Source organism: Podarcis bocagei (genome assembly GCF_964188305.1).
Source record: "Podarcis bocagei genome assembly, chromosome: 8".
NCBI classification, from domain to species: domain Eukaryota; kingdom Metazoa; phylum Chordata; class Lepidosauria; order Squamata; family Lacertidae; genus Podarcis; species Podarcis bocagei.
Genome location: NC_138133.1, coordinates 92,279,914 through 92,299,746, shown reverse-complemented (window position 1 = coordinate 92,299,746; position 19,833 = coordinate 92,279,914). Strand labels below are relative to the sequence as shown.

General features: G+C 47.4%; 2 protein-coding genes across 2 annotated transcripts; one reads left to right on the top strand and one right to left on the bottom strand.

Annotated features, from left to right (window-relative positions):
- The first annotated feature begins 1,109 nt into the window (after positions 1-1,109).
- On the top strand, positions 1,110-5,810 carry LOC308593046 (fucolectin-like). Its single transcript, XM_081205251.1, has 4 exons — positions 1,110-2,149; positions 2,450-2,541; positions 3,730-4,024; positions 5,601-5,810. The coding sequence occupies exons 2-4, from the start codon at positions 2,451-2,453 to the stop codon at positions 5,758-5,760; spliced, it is 546 nt and encodes a 181-aa protein (XP_081061377.1). The 5' UTR covers positions 1,110-2,149; position 2,450; the 3' UTR covers positions 5,761-5,810.
- A 2,691-nt stretch (positions 5,811-8,501) lies between these two features.
- LOC308593033 (fucolectin-like) lies at positions 8,502-13,684 on the bottom strand. The gene is made up of 5 exons (XM_081205223.1): positions 13,509-13,684; positions 13,098-13,189; positions 12,695-12,772; positions 10,355-10,658; positions 8,502-8,750 (listed from the first exon to the last, which is right to left on the bottom strand). Exons 2-5 carry the CDS (start codon positions 13,186-13,188, stop codon positions 8,585-8,587), a joined length of 639 nt encoding a protein of 212 aa, XP_081061349.1. The 5' UTR covers position 13,189; positions 13,509-13,684; the 3' UTR covers positions 8,502-8,584.
- Between the last annotated feature and the right edge of the window lie 6,149 nt (positions 13,685-19,833).

The following is a 19,833-nucleotide window of genomic DNA, read 5'->3' as shown; positions in this document are numbered from 1 at the left end:
ATAGGTTAATATATGGAGTAAGGATAAATGCTAGAGGGTAAGGATTTGCTGAATTTAATATTTGAACTGGAATACAAAATGGGAGGTGTGAGGAGGTCAAGAAACTAGTGAAGAAAATATAAGATTTGAAAATATTAATTCATTTTTAGCTTTGATTTTTGGCTTTTCTTCTTCTTCTCACTCTCCATTTTTTACTTTCTCTCTCTCTCTCTCTCTTTCTTCTATCAACTGTTTTTTTACTGTGTATTTTTATTTGTCTTGTTTTTGTAGTTTAAATGTTTAAACGTTTAAATGTTGGATTTTGTTTTTATTGTTTGTGAAATATTAATAAATATCATTTTTTTAAAAAAGAAAGGTCAATTTGGGCTCCACCTCCCTCCAAGAACCAAGAAGCGGGAAGCCATGTAGGCAGCAGGAACAGGGCGTCCCACCATAATTCCCCAAGCCTGAGAGCACAAACATGGCCCCCACCAAGAAGGTATCAAGAGTTTTATTGTTCTCTCAGTGATGGGGACTTAAGAGGTGTTGGGAAAGGGGTCTGATAAAGTGACCTCATGTTGGACTTGTTTACCCCCCCCCCCCCATTTGTGACATGCCAGTGATGTAGTGATGATGTCTCAGTGATGCCTCTTGAAGTGTATTCTGGGGGAAAGAGGGAAGGTTTAAAAGTCAATGTCACCCCATGCTAGGGGTTCTTACTCCTGGGGGGACCTGTTGCGCAACAATGAAGATCATGGTCTACTGACTGCTGTTTTGCTCCAAATTACTTGGCTGGAACTTCCTTCTTTTACTGACTGCATGGACCCACAGGGGACTTGCACTTCGATGAGCTGGACTGTTGAGTAGTCTCTCACCCCGGAATTTTTTTCATAACAAGGTCAAAAAATAATTTAAAAGGAGGTGAGTTTAAAGACATGGCAGGAAGGTGAATTGGGACAACCACTGGGCAGCTTAGCATGTCTAAACAACACATTTAAACCTAGTTTAAGTCAAATCCAGACTTGCCTAATTATTCTGAGAAGTGTAAATCTCCAAGGGACTGGAACTTGCCTTCAAAAAAATGAAATTTCTGGACTCCTAGAACTCTGTGTCCCCTGCAACTGGGCGCAGACTCTGACCTGCAAGAGGAAGTAATATTTGACCCTAGGCAGTGCCAAGTGATTTGAATATATGAAGCCTCCAATTTCTCATTTAACACATGTTTGAACAAACACTAAAAGCCATATTTATTTTGGCCACATCCCAGCCATGCCCATTAAAACCCAAAGTCAATAGTCTGATTGCATTGACAGCATCAGTCTACCTATGTTAGGACAAGAGAATCTCTTAAGAATTTCATAGCAACCTTCTGGATCAGACCAGAGGTCCATCTCCTCGCCCAGAATCCTGTTCTCTCTGTTGCCAACCAGGTGCCCATGGAAAGCCCACCAGAAGGAGAGGAGCGAAACAGCGCTCTCGCTATTTGTGGTTCCCAGCAATTGGCCTTCAGAGGAGGAAGAACATTGTCACCATGACTAGCAGCCATAGAAGGCCTTAGTTGCCATCTGGCACTCAACTGCCATAGATGACAGAGTGTGGTGGTCATGGCAGGGCTCAGGAAATCCCAGACTGGCTGCGTCCAATACAGTGGTACCTCGGGATGCGAACGGGATCTGTTCTGGAGCCCCGTTCACATCCTGAACAGAACGCAAGATGCGACGGCGTGTCTGCGCATGCATGGGTTCCGTTACTTCCGGGTTGCCACGGAGCGCAACACGCTCTACCCGAAGCACATTCAACTAAAGGCATTACTGTACTCACTTTATCATCCACCTGCCCTCTAAATGCAACAAGGATATATTGCTAAACTCAAGGCAGATCCTCTGGTGATAAGGCGGTGCAAATTCCCCCTCTTGGCAGAGATGTAGAAACCACACAAGCTGTGTGAGAAGACGGATGTAAACAGTGGATCTTGATAGCCAAATTCCCGTCTTCCTGATTGGTTGGGTTGTTCTGAGTCAAACAGGAACTGCCTGTTTGAAAGGGGATAAAAGGGGACAGGACTCAGGTGGAAGCAGGGAGGTCTCTGTCTCAGTTTCAAGAGAAAAACCTGGGCTTGCCAAGCCACCAAGAAGGACAACAGGCGCTGATCCCAAGAAAGAGAGCCAAGGTAAGTCTGGGAAATCCACTGGATGTGAGCCTTGAAGCCTAGAACATGCCTAGACGTCTTGACCCTGAATCTGCAGATCTGAAATGGCATTGTTATTGTTCAGGGCTTATATAGGCCTGTAAGGAATCTTTGGAGGACGACAACCGTTCTCCTGCCCAGCGTGGTCCTTGATTGACCTGAATGCCTCTTCAGCACTCCTGGCTGCAAGCAAAGCCCTCTGAGGCTGCTAAGGGGGGGGCAGACCCCCAGGGCTCCTGCAGGCGGCTGTCCCTCACTGCCATCTCCACTCTGCCCTTGCAGGATGCTCCCCACCTGGACTTGGCTGCTGGCCCTGGTGCTCCTGGCAGGCCAGGTGGAGGCCCAGAGCTGCAAGCCAGAACTGCAAGCTATTGGTAAGACATGGGGGACGCAAGGGCCAGTCTATGGGTCAAAGCAACACTTTGGAGTTTTATTACAAGCAAGCATGAGACAGACTTTATTAAGTAAACAAATAGAGTCCAGTTTCAGTCTGTTGGCCCTGCTGCTTTTGGAGAGAGAGACCCTGGGTCAGCCTCATAGGATCATATAACTGTAGAGTTGAAAGGCACCCCGGGGTCATCTAGTCCAGCCCCCTGCATTGCAGGAATCTCAACTCAAGCACCCAGGACAGGTGGCCATCCAACCTCACTTAAAAACCCCCAGGGAAGGAGAGTTCACCCCCTCTCGTGGGAGCCTGTTCCACTGCCAAACAGCTCTTACTGTCAGAAAGCTTTTCCAAATGTTTAGTAGGAATCTCCTTTCTTGTAACGTAAGGCCATCAGTTCAAGTCCTGCACTCCAGAGCAGGGGAAAACAAGCTGGCACCATCTTCCAGGTGACAGCTCTTGAGATATTTGCAGATGGCTCTCATATCTCCTCTCAGGCTCCTCTTTTCCAGGCTAAGCATATTCAACTCCTTCAACCGTTCCTCATAAGGCTTGGTTTCCAGACCTTTGATCATCTTGGTTGCCCTCCTCTGCACACCTTCCAGCTTGTCAACATCCTCCTTAAATTATGGTGGCCAGAACTGGACACAGTATTCCAAGGCAGAAGAGAGTGGAACAATTACTTCCCTTGTTCTGGACCCTAGACTTCTACTGATGTAGCCTAGAATGGCATTCACTTTTCTTTTTTCTTTTTTTTTTTTTTTTGCTTCTGCATCACTCATCTTAAGTTGTGGTCCACCAAGACCCCTAGACCCTTCTCACAGGTACTGCTAGTAAGCGAGTGCAATTCAATAGAAAGTCTCATTTTGTTCTGTAAGCACCTCCTCATTTCCCTGAGCTTCTGTGCGGACGTGGGGCTTCCTTCTCTCAAGTAGGGCACATGGCTGCAGTGTAATTAAGAAATGCTACCACATCAGTGGTACTGTATTCTTTAGTGTCACTGCTCATTCTGAGCATGGAAGAAATTTAAACTTAAAAATAATAATGAGCCTGCTGTTGCTTTCCTGTCCTGCTTGGGGGCTTCCCAGAAGTATTTGAGTGATGAGATGGGCTGATCTCTTATTGCATTATTATTTGTCCTTGTCCCCATCTTCTTTCTCTCATTCCCTGACTCCAGCTCGCAACCTGGCCAGAGGCCGCCCAACCTGTCAGTCCTCCGTCTTCCCCCACGAGATTATTGGAGCAGCAAGCAAAGCCGTGGATGGGAACTGCGGTGGGGACTGGTATAAAACGGGCACCTGCACCCACACGCAGCTGGACACGGAGCCCTGGTGGTACGTGGACTTGGGCCAGCAGTACACCATCTCTGCTGTGGTGGTGAAGAACCGCGGGGACTGCTGTGGTGAGAGACTCCAGGGAGCTGAGATCTGCGTGGGAGACTCTGTGGCTGACCATGGCAAGTCCAACCCCCTGTAAGTTCCAGTTGCCTCTTCCCAAAATCTCCTTCCAGAAATCTCCCTTCTTGTAACTCGGAGTCCTTGGTTCAGATGCTCCCCTCCACCCCAGGAGAAAAGAAGCTTGCTCCATCTTCCAGGTGACAGCTCTTGAGATATTTGGAGATGGCTCTCATATTTCCCTTTCTAGGCTAAAGATCCCCAGTTCCACCAACCCTTCCTCATTCAGACTTGGTTCCCAGACTCTTGGCCGTCTTGGTCGCCCTCCTCTTCACAGGTCCCAGCAAACACGATGTCTACAGTTTTAATTCTCCCAACGTTTAATGGGGGGTTTGGTCATGATTGCTTTTCCATGTGTTTTGCAGTTCTTCTTTTTATCTGTAAGCCTGTCATGGTCCGTTTCACGGGCGATCGAGGTCCCGGCTAGGGACGTTGGGACCGAGGGCAAGATGGAGGGGTGGGAGCAGGAAAGGGGGTCCAGAACCCAGGAGTCAGGAACCAAGAGTCTGAGGGTCAGAGAGCCGGGAGTCCAGAAGCCATTGGGTCCGAGGGTCAGGAAGCAGGGAGTCACGAAGTCAGGGGTCCAAGGATGAAGAAGCAAGGGGTCACGAAGTCAGGGGTCCGAGGGTCGAGGAGCAAGGAGTCACCAAGTCAGGGGTCCGAGGGCCGAGGAGCAAGGAGTCACGAAGTCAGGGGTCCGAGGGTCGAGAAGCAAGGAGTCAAGGAGTCAAACGCAGCAAGGCAGGAAGCGTGTTGCTGTGGCAAAGAGTCAAAGGCAAAATGCTGACCTTATATCCCTTCCCTGCTCTTGCCACCAGGTGCTGTGAGTTACCAAGTCACCTCACCTGTGCGGCCGCACCTTGCCTCTCCAGAACAAACTTAGGGAGGCCCCAGTCCTGCAGAGTCCTATTGGTCACAGGGCCTGGCTCCTGCACGCACACCTGGCAAAGCCATGCTGAGTCCCATCAGGGGGAAAGACAGGCCATAAATAAAAACACCCCCCACCCCAATCCCTCCTTCAGGGATGGAGTCAAGGCTTTCCTTGGTCTCCTCTCCTCCTCCCGACCTCTTCATCACATCGCCAGTTCACTTTGCTTCTCCCTCCTCTGTGAAGTTGGGCTTCCCTTAGCCAAAGCTCTGCTCCGCCATCAGCTCCTCACCCCCCTTGACCCCCACGGCCCCCTGCTCCTGGGTCGTCCTCGGACTCCACCTGGCCGCCTCCTGTCTGCTCTCTTTGGCCAGAAGCCACTGGCCACCAGGCGCTGCCCTTCCTCCAATCCCTCGGAGATCCATTAGACGCCCCTTGTCCTGCCTTGGCACAGATATCTGGCCCCTCAGTCTTTGTGGAGACCTGGGCATGCAGTGGACCCTTAAAACAACGCCAGCGGTTAATGATGAAAATTGGGGAATGTGAGAAGCCACCTTTGAGCGATAGGAATGGGAGGGGGCTGACATTTGGGAGTCCTTTCACATACAGCTTTGAGATTTTTCCCTTTAAAATCTAAAGCGGCATAGAAACAAAACGTATGAATAAATGAATGAAGATCCCCATAGACTGAGCTGTTCTGAATTCACCTCCGCTTTCTCTCTGCAGCTGTGGGACCATCACAGACACCAGCCTTGGCTCCATCAGCACCGTGTATTGCAATTGGCTCAAGGGCCGCTATGTGAGCATCCACATCCCGGGGAGGGCCGAATACCTGACCTTGTGCGAGGTGGAGGTCTATGGCACCAAGGCAGAAGACCAGTGCTAGGGAGTGGCAGACTCTGCGCGTGTGTCTTGGGGGGTGATGAAATAAAGAATTATTCTTCCTCTGAATTGGCTTGTTTTGTCTCTCCCACATCCCTCCCTGTGAGATAGATAGATAGATAGATAGATAGATAGATAGATAGATAGACTGACTTAATTCGCATTAGCCAATGGCCAGGGCAACATAAAACAAGCAATATATACAAATAAAAAGACAGCAATGGGTAAAAAGGGCCGTCAAATGACCAAGATTATCGTTCAGATCCTCCCTGCGAGAGACGCTGTCCTTTGGCCTGCAGCACAGAACAGGCCATCTGCCGTCTGAGGTTGACCCACAAGTCTTCATTAGACCCACACTCAGGCCTTGAGACTTCATCCCAGAGAGGAAAGGTTCAAATCATAGAATTGTAGAGTTGGAAGAGACCCTAATCCAAGTCGCTGCCATGAAGGAATCTCTGCTGAAGCATCCTTGAAAGATGGCCGCCCAACCTCTGCTTGAAAATCTCCAAGGAAGGAGAGACCGTTCCAAAGTCAAGCTGGTCATCATGTTGGGGGCTTTTTAGCTGAGAAAAAGAGGGGGGGGCATAATAAGAGGTGTGTGGAAATTAAGTATAGCACAGAGAACGTGGATGGAGAAGAGATTTTCTTCCTTTGTTCTTAACCAAAGCCCTCAAGAAAAGAAGGGATTCTTCACAGTTAACCTGTGGAACTCCCTCCCACTTGAGGCAGTAATGGCCACCAACCTGAATGGCCATTATCGGAGAGGTTTAGGCGAATGCGTGGAGGAGTAGAAGGCTATCACTGGCTCCAAACATCATGGCTGGTGCCTTGGAATAATGGAAATCGCAGCTGGCAATTCCAGGGGAGTTTCTGCCGAGGGGAAATTCTGCCAAGCAAAGCCTGGGAAAAGAAGCCAAAGTCTCTGAGATCCAGGCAGTTGCAGAGGCCAGAAGAGAGCAGCTCAGAGAAGGAGGGGTCCCTTTGGCACAAGGGGGGGGCCAGAGAGCAAGGGTGGTGACTTTAGTGATGGGGGACTCAGATGGAGTTCCGACCCCTTCCACACCCCACAGGCTGTGCCCCCCCCCACCTTGGACTCCTGAGCCCCCCCCCCCCCGCCAGGGCAGGCAGCCCGACCCCCCTGAACAGATCATCCCAGGGACTCTAAACCCCATGAAGCTGCTTTGCTGCCCCCTGGCGGAGTCACTCGGCTGCTGCCAGCCTTGCCTGCTGCCTCCTGAGTAGCAGCGTAAGAGCCTGCAGGATCAGGCCAGCGTCCTCTTCCCCCGGTGCCAGCGGGGAAGCCGCAAGCCTGGGATGACCCCCCACCCCTTATGTTTTGACACCCGACTGTGTTGTGCTCGAGGTGGGAGGGGCCGCAGGTGGGCTCAGGGAAAGTCCCTGGCCCCTCCAGCTAGAGCAGGCATAGACATAGGCTCAGGAGGTTCAGAAGAGGAGAATGGCCTGCTCTTCCTTTTCCCACAGTGGCCACCCAGAGAGCAGCACATGAGTGCAAGAGCAAGTCTCCCCTCCCCTGGCTTCCAACCACCGGGATTCAGAATCCTTCCCACTTCAACATTAGAGGGCTCTTCACCCATTCCCAACCTGCGGAGCACTCTAAGATCCAAGGTTTCAGCTTAGATCTTATATACCGTATTTTTCACTCTATAGGACACACTTTTTCCCCTCCAAAAATTGAGGGGAAATGTGTGTGCGCCCTATGGAGTGAATGCAGGCTCCTTGGCTTCAGCGATAGCAATGCGAAGCCTCCGAAGTGCAAAGGGAGCGCTCCCTCCGCGCTTCGGAGGCTTCGCGTTACTTTCACTGAAGCCTGGAGAGCGAGAGGCATCGGTGCACACCAACCCCTCTCGCTCTCCAGGCTTCAGGAATAGCTGGGAACTCGTGCTGTGCTCCAAAGGCTTTGGGTTCCTTTTGCTGAAGCCGGGAGAGCAAGACTCTCCTGGCTTCAGCAGAGAGGGAGAGCTGCGCAGCACCCCTTCAGCCAAGTGGGAGGAGAAATGGAAGGGGCTCCGTTTCTCCTGCTGCTTCGCTAAAGGGGCGCTGAGCAGAGAGGGGGAGAATTTTTTTCTTGTTCTCCCCTTCTAAAACAAGGTGCGTCCTATGGTCGGGTGCGTCCTATAGAGCGAAAAATACGGTATTACTTGTTTCCCTTGTGGCAGGCGTTTCAAGCTTCTGGATTCCATTTTTTTCATGGTGTTTTGATTTTAGGGCACTTTTGATTTAAAAAAGCCATCCACTCCACTTCTTTTCCTAACTACAACAGTAACACAAACTTGTTTGAGAGTGTTGTCTTACATATACACCTTGACTCTTCCTTCTTTCAAAGTCAATAAGGGCCCATCAATTAACCTCTTCCTGATGGGTCCTAAACTTCTACCAAGGTTCATGATAACAGCTTTAGGAAATTGTGTGTTGGGGTGGAGAGAGAGATAATCTTCAGTGTTAACCCTTCCCTATCATCAGATGTGGGGTGCAATCAGGAGTTCTGGTCCTGAATAGTGAAGAATAATGCACACAGGCGGGATTTCTACATCCATGTCATCAAAGAGCAGAATTCTCTGGCCTCCCTCGTTCTGTGACTTGTTCTCTTTGTGAGGGATCCCTGACAAATAGGACTTGCAGTCTCCACAAGGTGTCATTTGGCCTCCTCTATGGCTCTGCTCTCTGGCACAGGCAAAATCACAGACCCCCTTGGTTCTGACGAACAAACTGGAGAGACAAAAGAAGGCTGCTCAAAGGATATTTATTGGACAACCAACACCGATTCCATCAGTACTGCCCGTGCCCCTTTCCACACGACACGTGGCTGCTTATTCCAAAGGCTCATCCTCCACCTTTGTCCCATAAACTTCCACCTCACACAAGGTCAGGATAGCTGGCTCTCCCGGGTGGTTCACGCTCACATAGCGGCCCTTCATCCCCTGGCAATTGATGGCGCTGATGGAGCCACGATTATAATCTGTAATCTTCCCACAGCTGCAGAGGGAAAAGGGAGGTCAGCCTTGGGGTGGAAGCAATTCAGAATGACTCCATCTATTTCCATGGCTGTGGTAGCCCTGTAGTACAACTGCCCAGGATTCCTAAAGCACTCCCTGATGGTACTCTCTGGACTTGACCATGCAGGTAGGAACAGAACCTCAGATTCCACCCCACAAGGTCCATCTTGGAAGATCGCATGGTCAGTGTTGTTGTATGACAGGATAGCTAATCTGTGGGCCTCTGGATATTGTTGGGCTCTAGTCCCATCAACAGACGACAGAGGACAAGATGGTGGGACAGTGTTCTTGAAGCTACAAGCATGAGTCTGACCAAACTGTGGGAGGCAGTGGAAGACAGAAGTGCCTGGCGTGCTCTGGTCCAGGGGGTCACGAAGAGGCGGACACAACTAAACGACTAAACAACAACAACAACAACAGTCCCATCAACCAGCATGGCTGATAGTTATGGATGATGGGAGCTGTAGCCCAACAACATCTAGAGGGTCAAAGTGGGCAGCCCACCAGTGGGGTATGTACTAAATAACTGGTGCAGGGGGCAGGATGGAGAGGTGTCAAAGGGAACAGCTCAGCTTTGTGCTTGCTGAGGAAGATAGGTGTTATGTACTGAGTTGAATAGGATCCAGAATGCAGCAGTCTGATTGGTCCTAGAACAATAGGATTCAGAATGCAGCAGTGTGATTGGTCCTAGAACAATAGGATTCAGAATGCAGCAGTCTGATTGGTCCACAGGAGCCACCCAATCCAGCTCCAGGTGGAAGTGAATCCGCAACCTGATTGGCCTACAGGAGAATCCCGGAATTAGCCAATCATGCGGGGCCCATTGTGTAAATAATGTATATAAAGCAGACATTTCGGGGGAACTTCCATTCCTCCTCACCACTATGAGCTGAATAAAGAGCATGAAATCCACACTTGACTTGGAGTATATTTCAATAGGATTGTCAGGGAAGAAGGGAGGTGAATGGAGAAGACATTGGGGAGGAAAGATTAGAAGTTCAGCCTTGGGCTTCTGAAACTTCTGAAACAGCATCAAAGCGGAAGAGTCGAAGAAGAAGCAGGAAATGGCTGTTGCCATTCCACACAGAAGCAGGTCTTGAAATATGGCTAGAACCAAGTCTTGCTCTGCTCCCCCACATCAAGGTAAAGGTAAAGGGGACCCCTGACCATTAGGTCCAGTCATGGCCGACTCTGGGGTTGCAGCGCTCATCTCACTTTACTGGCCGAGGGAGCCAGCGTACAGCTTCCGGGTCATGTGGCCAGCATGACTAAGCCACTTCTGGCGAACCAGAGCAGCGCACGGAAACACCGTTTACCTTCCCGCCAGAGTGGTACCTATTTATCTACTTGCACTTTGACGTGCTTTTGAACTGCTAGGTTGGCAGGAGCAGGGACTGAGCAATGGGAGCTCACCCTGTCGCGGGGATTCGAACCGCCGACCTTCTGATTGGCAAGTCCTAGGCTCTGTGGTTTAACCCACAGCGCCCCCCACATCAAACACACACACACACATACATAATAGAAGTGAACTAATCCATAGCAAGTGATCTTGAGGGTGTCTCCCAAGAGGCAACTGGAACTTACAGGGGGTTGGTCTTGCCATGGTCAGCCACGGAGTCTCCCACACGGACCTGGGCTCCCAGGAGTCTACTGCCGCAGCAGTCCATGCGGTTCTTCACCACCACGGTGGTGATGGAATACTGCTCCCCCAGGTCCACATACCACCACGGGGCATCTTCAGAGTTGGTGTGGGTGCAGGAGCCATGGAAGAAGATCCCGTCAGAGTTCCCATCGACAGCTTTGCCGGCTGACGGATCTCTTGGATGGGGGTAAGTGGAGGACTGACAGGCTGGGCGGCCTTTGGCCAAGTTGACAGCTGGAGCAACAGCTTGATGGAAAGAAGACGGGGAGAAGTAAGAACACAAGAAGAGCCCTGACGCTGCAGGATCAGGCCAAAAGGGCCCATCCTGTTCTCCCAGTCGCCACCCAGATGCTTCTACTTTTCCTTCATAGTAAGAACTAGCAGTTAACCTACAGATAACAGCAATGCCAATAAGCCAGGAATAAATGCCATTCTGTTTTACAAAATTTATATTGCATTTGCCAGTAAAACTCCCCACTAAATAATCAATAATTCTGGCAATTTGTGGGTGACCAGTTTCCAGGTGTGGAATTCATCAGCTTTGGATGGGGTTGTGATGAGGTACAGAATTTGGGGGAATTCCTCAATGTATCTTTCTTCCTGGAGCCTCCTATGACCTCTGTGGCAAGAAGAACCCATTATCACCTTAGGCTGGTACATCAACTGTGCCCTTTCTCAGACAGGGATAGCTGGGCCGCTGTGATTCATGCGTTGGGGATGTCACAACTGGACTACTGTAATGGGTCCCAAGTGGGCCTTCCCTTGATGTTGGTCCAGAACCTGCAACTGGTGCAGAATATTTCAACCAGGTCCGCATGCAGACATATGACACCTGTGCTGCGGGAACTGCCAGTCACCTGCCAGGCCATGTTCAGGGTCTTGTTTCTTTTCCCCCCAAATTTTTTTTATTGATTTTCAACATTTAAAACATCCCATAAACACATACAAACATAAAAACAATCAACAAAGAAAACACAACAATAAACTAAACACATATAAAAAAGATTATTTCTTTTAATACCCAACTTCTTCTCATTAAAAGGTGACTTCCTCAAATCCCCTCATTTAACTTAATTTCATTATATCACTTTTATAGCAGTTCTCCAAATATATTTCTAATAATATTATCTCCTTTCATTTACAAACTTCTTCTCCTTTACTATTATTACAATCTTTAATACTTACTAAGACCTATTCTTATTCTACCCCTAAGCCTATTTGATACTTCCAAGAATTTTCTATTTATCTTGCACCACAATATTTAGCTATGTATTCTTTAAATTTCTTCCAGTCTTCTTGTGTCTCCTCTTCTTTCTGGTCACGGATATGTTCAAGGTCTTGTTTCTAACATTCAAAGACCTAAATATCTCTGGGCCAGGTAACCCAAACATCCACAGACGTGAAGGATCTCTCAAATCAAGTGTCACCAACCATTTTGGACCAGTGGCTACATTTTGCTGTGGATGCCAATTATGCCCCTGCTGCCCTGGTAGGGGAGTGGAGATTACATAACGCAAAATGATCATTATTGCTGCTTCTCCCTGCACTCTCAGGCAACCTTCTGTTTACTTCTGCTCTCCCCTTGCATGGAACAGTCTAGGCCCTATAGCTTGACGCAGGGGGAAATTTCACTGTCCCATCATGGCTTGTCAGCTGATGATTCAAGACTCGGTTCACTCTTCAGGCTTTGCAATGGATCATAGGAAAATATCACTCCCCTGCCCATTGAGTAAGAGGACGCCCAAGTTTTCACATCTACCTCTCTTTCAAATCAGAACCAGTGAAGGCGGTGAAGGTCCTGTGTGAGTATCTGGAGGCGGCTGGAGGATGGATGGCGGCTAACATATTGAGGTTGAATCCTGACAAGTCAGGACAGGAGGTGGGTGGGTGTGGAGGACTCCCTGGTCCTGAATGGGGCAACTGTACCCCTGAAGGACCAGGTGCGCAGCCTGGGAGTCATTTTGGACTCACAGCTGTCCATGGAGGCGCAGGTCAACTCTGTGTCCAGGGCAGCTGTTTACCAGCTCCATCTGGTACGCAGGATGAGACCCTCCCTGCCCGCAGACTGTCTCACCAGAGTGGTGCATGCTCTGGTTATCCCCCGCTTGGACTACTGCAATGCACTCTACATGGGGCTACCTTTGAAGGTGACCCGGAAGCTACAATTAATCCACATAACACCGGTCTTGAAAGACCTACATTGGCTCCCAGGACGTTTCTGAGCACAATTCAAAGCCTTGGTGCTAACCTTTAAAGCCCTAAATGGCCTCAGCCTAGTATACCTGAAGGAGCGTCTCCATCCCCATCGTTCTGCCCAGACACTGAAGTCCAGCTCCGAGCGCCTTCTGGCGGTTCGCTCCCTGTGAGAAGCCAAGATGTCAAAGAGAACAACAACTACCTGACTTTTAGACGAAATGTGAAGGCAGCCCTGTTTAGGGAAGCTTTTAATGTTTGATGCATTACTTTATTTTAATATTGTGTTGGAAGCTGCCCAGAGTGGCTGGGGAAACCCAGCCAGATGGGCGGGTATAAATTATATATAAATTATTATTATTGTTATTATTCACCATCACAAAGCAGCTTATAAGCTACTGGTTTGGGGAGGAATAAGAGTGATCACAGGGGAACCATTTAGCTTCACCCACAGACCCGCCCCACTTTCCCCTCTCTCTCCCCAGGTCTTACTAGAATGTTGCACGTCAGAATCGCAGCTCTGGGTCACCCAACATCCGGCCAGGAACACCAGGGCCAGCAGCCAAGTCGGAGCGAGGATCATCCTGCAAGGGGGAGAACAGAAGGCAGTGAACGAGGAGCCAGTAATGGAGTCATGGGGGGGGGGAGCTCCCCTTTAGCACCATTGCAGGACTTGGATGATAGCTAAGAGTCCTGAATTCAGAATCTGTGACTAGGCTGGCCGTAGGAACTGTCCTTCTCCAAAGTGCTGGAGATCCCTAACAGTCAGTTAACAGACTTAAAAAAAAATAATACAGCTTTAGATCTACCAAATAAGGATCAGGACCTTCTTTTTTTGCAGAGGGGGTGGGGTAGGAAGTTCTAGACCTCAAAGATCACATCCAGTGGGTTTTCTCGACTTACCTTGCCTCTCTTTCTCGGGATCTGCAGAAGCGTCTGTTGCTCTTGGTGGGACAGGAGACACAGGTTCTTCTCCCCAAACTGGAACTGAGACTTCCCTGCTTCCAGAGGAGTCCTGCACCTCCAGGTTTTATCCCCTTCCCAATGGACAGTGCTTGCCTGACGTGGCTCAACTTGGCCAATCAGAAAGATGGTGACACCAGGATCTGGGGATCAAGATCAAGTTTTGACATCCTTCATCTGAGCTGGGTCTGAGTGGGCTTGTGTGGTTTCTGACTCTCTCCCAAGAGGAAATAACTGGCACCTCCTTGGCAGGAGATGATTTTAGAAGAAGACATCCTCATTCCACACTGGCATGAAGTTTACGGCATGTAATGCCCTAAGAGAGAATTTAATGAAAATGATTTACAGGTGGTACATAACACCAGTCAAGCTTGCAAAAATTTATCATCTGCCCGATAACAAATGTTGGAAATGTAATGAAACTGAAGGTACTTTTTTCACCTTTGGTGGACGTGCCCAAAGATTAAGGCATTCTGGGAGATGATCTATAATGAAATGAAAAAGGTATTTAAATATACCTTCCTGAAGAAACCAGAGGCCTTTCTCCTGGGCATGGTCGGCCAATTGGTGCCAAAGAAGGATAGAAGTTTCTTTATGTACGCTACAACAGCAGCAAGAATACTCATCGCGAAGTATTGGAAGACACAAGATTTACCCACCAGGGAAGAATGGCAGATGAAGCTGATGGACTACATGGAATTGGCGGAAATGACTGGCAGAATCCGAGACCAGGGAGAAGAGTCGGTGGAAGAAGACTGGAAAAAATTTAAAGTATATTTACAGAAATATTGCAAAATTAATGAATGCTAGAAGGATGTTGGAATGAAGTTATATGGTTTTAGCAGAAATGTAATAAAGAATTAAGTAAAAGTTGATTGATAATGGACAAAAATGGAAAAACTGAAGGATAGATTGTTAAGATAAATTATAGAACAAAAATTGAGAAAGATGGAAAGAAATTGCTGAAATGGTTAACTGAACTAGAATACAAAAAGGGAGGTGTGAGGAGGTCGAGGAAACAAGTAAATGAAAAGTAAAGATATGGAATATTGGATGTGTTTTTAAATGTTTTTGTTTTTAAACGTTTTTGCTTTTTTGCTTCAATGTATTGATTTTTATCCCCCCCCCCTTTTCCTTCTTCTTCTGGTTTTCATTTTCTTTTGATGTATTGTATTGTAACTTTTTACTGTCTTCCTTTTTTCTCTTTTTCTGCAATTGTTAAACTTTTAATAAATATCATTTAAAAAAAAAGAAGAAGACATCCTCATTCCATTTATCCCATTTAGAGATCAGATGGGTGCCAAACTGAGCGCTGATACTAGCAGGTCCCAACCACATCAGCCAAGCTCCAAAATGAACACTTTGTGGTCGGCCTTGTGGAAGGAGAATGAGTTGTTTTGGACTGCATGGTTCACCTCCATGTTCTCTGGGCAGCTGTGTCAGCATCACAAACACCAGCCTTGGATCCATCACTACCTTATACTGTAAATGGCTCTACGGTTGCTATGAGAGACTCCATCCACATCCCTGGACTGGCCAAGTGCTGTCTCACGGTGTGCATAGGACCAAGAGACATGGCTGGCAAGGGACTTCTGGGGTGGCGCCATCGGTAATGGCGGATTCCCTCTGATCTGGAGGGACGGGCTCCACGGAAAACGGGTCTTTTCCGCTACGGCGAAGCGGGGACCCTTTGAAAAATCACAGGCGGATGAAACCTGTGACCATGGGACTCGGCGGACACCTTTCGCGCCCCCCAACTCGTAAAGGAACCCAGTAACGGGCTCCGGAGCGAAGAGGGGCTAGTGGCACGGTGCTGAGAGACAGCTGCTTCTTCTGTGGAGCGAAGCCACACAGCCGTTGCTGGAGAGCGCTGCCTTTTTCCTGGGATAATTTGGCTATTAAAACAACTACCCGTGAGTAGCTCAATTTCAGACAATTGGACTTTAAACAACGACTTGTGAGTAGAAAGGAAAATTGGACTAAGAAATTCTTTTTAATTTGATACTGAAACGGGAAGGTCTAAACAGGAAGTCAACCTTCCGTTTCTTGTAGATAAATTAAAGCAAAGACATGGCAAACTAGAGTTCAGAAAAACGTTTGTAAAGGATTAACTTCCATCATCTAAAATTGTTGAACTCCCTTCGGAAGCAGGAGAAGAGGGGGGAATTTTTCCGGACTGTTTAAACCTGCAGAAGAGAGTGTAAGAAAAGTAATTTTCCACCGTCTCTAACCTGGGAGCGGGATGTCAGGACTGACGTTCTTGGGAAGTTCATTGACTATAGACAAACGTCTTTGACAGTTAAAAGAAGAGAAACATAGTGATTCCATTGTTCTCCTTCGCATTCTAAAGGAACAAATATTGACAAAATATCTGAAAAAGGAAACTTTGTTATTAGATCTGCTTTTAAAAGAAAAAGAAAGAAAGAAAAGAGATGGATACAAATAGAAGTTCTTCCCCTAGAGGGAGCCTGTGAAACTGTTACGAAATTTGAACTGGGGAGCTCTGCAGCTGTAACAGATTAAGATCGTGGGAACAGACTTCTGACCTTGCATAACAATGTATTCAGAAGCCCTGGTACGTGCTTTCTGCAAAACAAGTGCCTTACTGGAACAGTTACATGAGAAGACGGACTTGATGACTGTTGCGATCAGAAACTTTGGACAGGCAGTGGGTAATTATATAGAACCCACCCAGGAATTAACTCAAGAGTGTGCTCCGACAGACCAGACGAGGGAGGAGGATGTTGCCGGACCTCGGCTGGCAGAGATGGAGGGAGCTGTGGCCCAGCAGGAACATGAGTTGTTGGAACTGACAAATGAACTTGGAAAAAGCCAGATTTGGAGAGATAGAGTTTTGTTTGGTTTGGAAATGGGGGGTTGGATAGACCCCCCTATGCAGGGACGTTTTGATTTTTTAAGTCTGGAAATGGGCCGTGAGATGTTTGGGGTTGTGGGGGCTCTTAACTCTGGAGGGACTTTGAAACATATTTTTAAATACCATATGGAGTTTAGTGTGGACTATAGAAAAGGGGCTGATTTCTCGAGATGGGGCAAAAATACTGTTAAGTTGGAGTTTCCACGAGTGAATGGAGCAGGAGACAAAGTAAAGTACAGGTATAAATATGAAGAAGATCTGCGGAAGGGACATGGAAGAGACTTAAGGGCCTCGGACATAAGATTACCAGGTTAATGAGCTAAATGGATGGGATAGAAAGGACTGACAAAACCCGGGACCAGGAGAAAGAGACGTTGGATGAAGATTGGAAGAAAGTTTTAAAAAATGTTATTAGGATTGTTTTATAAAATTGATGAATTTTAGAAAAATGTTGGAATGAAATTATTTGGCTTTAGCAGAAATGTTAAAAGAATTATGTAAGAATATGTTATGGTTATGAGAAATTGGTAAATAAGATCAAAGTTTTAACTTTTAAGTTTTTTTGATAGTAAGATAAGGTTAAAATAGATTAAGGTAATTTAATGACAGAATATTATGAAAAATGGAAAGGATTTGCTGTGATAATTAACAACTAGGATACAAAAAAGGGAGGAGTGAGGAGGTCGATGAAATAAGGCAATGACAGTTAAGGATTTGGGAATATTGGATTTGTTTTTAAATTTTTGTGGTTTATTTTTGTTTTTTGATTGTGATTGTGGTTGGTGGTTTTTTTTGTTTCTCTTTTCCTTCTTCTCTTTGTTTTTCTTGTAATTTGAAAATTCTTAATAAATATCATTAAAAAAAAAAAGACATGGCTGGCAAGGGAGCTACTGCAGTGCTCTGCAACACCTGTGCCATGCTTGTCTTCCTGGCTGAAAATGTGCACAAGTTACACCTGCAGTGAATGTGACCTAGCTGCGTTGCTGAAAGCGAAGGTAGGACAACGTGAGGCCTACAAACTTCAAGCTATTGGGAAAGACGAGGAATTTCTCAACAGAGCAGAGCGCACTGTCCCTAAACAGTGTTGAGGGTTAGGGGGTTCCGTAGGGAGAAGGAAGACCACCCAGTGCAAGGGACATGTCCCTGGAGGAATGTGACTCACACAGTAGCAGGACTCTTGGGAGTCATACAGATTTTAAAACGATCAAACGATCTTGCCAAAGGTTGCAGGCAGCTTTACGTGCAGCAATTGCATGTTGATTGCCCTTTTAAAAGACAAAGTCCAGCAACTGGAGGAACGTGTAGCTACGCTCCAAAGAATTAGAGAGCTGGAGCTCTTCTTGGAAGCAACAGAGCACACCGTCCCCACCAAGGAGGAGACAGGGGACTCCCCTGAGAAGGAGGATAGTTCACCAACACAGGAGCCAGATATATGGAGAAACGTGACTCAAAGAAGTAGGAGGCCCAGGGTTCACTCTGATTGTTTAGAAATACACAATCGCTTTGAGGTCCTCTCCCCTAGCATGGAAGATGAAGAGCAGACTCCATTTGAGGATCTCTCCCTCATTACAGTCGATCAGGTATATGAAGACGAGCAGCAAAGTCAGTCCTCAGGGAATGTGCAGGCGACCTTGGAACGGGCAGCTCACGGAAGAACCCCGACCAAACCCAAGAGGAGGCGTGTAGTGGTGATAGGGGATTCCCTACTGAGGGGAACAGAAGCAGTGATCTGTGGGCCTGACAAGATGTCTCGGGAAGTGTGCTGTCTCCCCGGGGCTAAGATCCAAGATGTAACTGAACGACTGCAAGGAATCATAAAACCCACTGACAAATACCCCTTCCTCTTGGTTCATGTGGGAACCAATGACACTGCAAGCAATAGCCTCCAGAAGATCAAAAGAGACTACGAGGCTCTCGGCAGGAAATTGAAGCAACTAAATGCACAAATTGTCATCTCGTCTGTCCTCCCAGTTGAACGACGTGGCCCAGGGAGAGAGGGGAAAATAGTGGAAGTGAACAGCTGGCTTCGCAAATGGTGTAAACAGGAACGGTTTGGATTCTTAGATCACGGACTGCAGTTTCTTGAAGATGGACTTCTGGCAAGTGATGGGCTGCACCTCACAACGGTTGGGAGAAATGTTTTTGCCAAAAATCTCAGAAACCTCATCAGGAGGGCTTTAAACTGACTAATGTGGGGGAGGGAGACAGTGCTCCTGAAGGTAGGAGTCTATCAATTAATGAAGATGATCATCCAAATGGCATAGACCAAATGGAGCAAACAGCACGCGGACCTAGTGGTGGGAGGAAAAAATCCTTAAATAAGAGACACGGGGGAATGATTAATGGACTTCAATGTCTGTACACTAATGCGCAAAGCATGGGAAATAAACAAGATGAGCTTGAGCTCTTGGTACAGCAAACTAAATATGACATAATAGGCATCACTGAAACCTGGTGGGATAAGTCCCACGATTGGAATGTAATAATGGGGGGATACAATCTATTTCAGAGAAACAGACCAGACAAGAAAGGAGGAGGAGTGGCGTTATATGTCAGGGATGTGTATACCTGTGAAGAGATCCAAGATTTAGAACCTCAAAGCCAAAGTGAGAGCATTTGGGTCAAAATTAAGGGAGAGAAGAATAACAGAGACCTCATTGTGGGAGTTTACTATAGATCCCCAAGCCAAACGGAGGACATAGATGATGCCTTCCTGGAACAGATGGCCAAGCATGCAAAAGGAAGGGAGATAGTAGTAATGGGGGACTTCAATTACCCGGATATTTGTTGGACGTCAAACTCAGCCAAGAGCATAAGGTCAAACAGATTCCTCACTGGCCTTGCAGACAACTTCATTGTCCAGAAAGTGGGAGAAGCAACAAGAGGAACAGCCGTTTTAGATCTGGTCCTAACCAATGTTGATGACTTGGTTAGTGGGGTAGATGTGGAAGGATCATTAGGCGCGAGTGATCATGCTCTTCTGAAGTTTACTATACAGCGGAAAGGAGCAGCCAAGCATACTAGGACTCAATTTCTTGACTTTAAGAAAGCCGACTTCATAAAACTTAGGGAAGTGCTGGGTGAGATCCCATGGACAGCAATACTAAAAGGAAAGGGAGTTCATGATGGCTGGGAGTTTGTTAAGAGGGAGATAGTAAAAGCACAACGTCAGGCAATACCATTGAGACGGAAACATGGACGGTGCCTAAAGAAGCCAGGGTGGCTATCTAAAGAACTTTTAACTGAATTAAGATTAAAAAAGGATGTGTACAAAAAATGGAAAAGGGGGGAAACCACCAAAGAGGAATTCAAACAAATAGCCAGCACATGTAGACACAAAGTCAGAAAAGCTAAAGCACAGAATGAACTCAGGCTTGCTAGAGAGGTTAA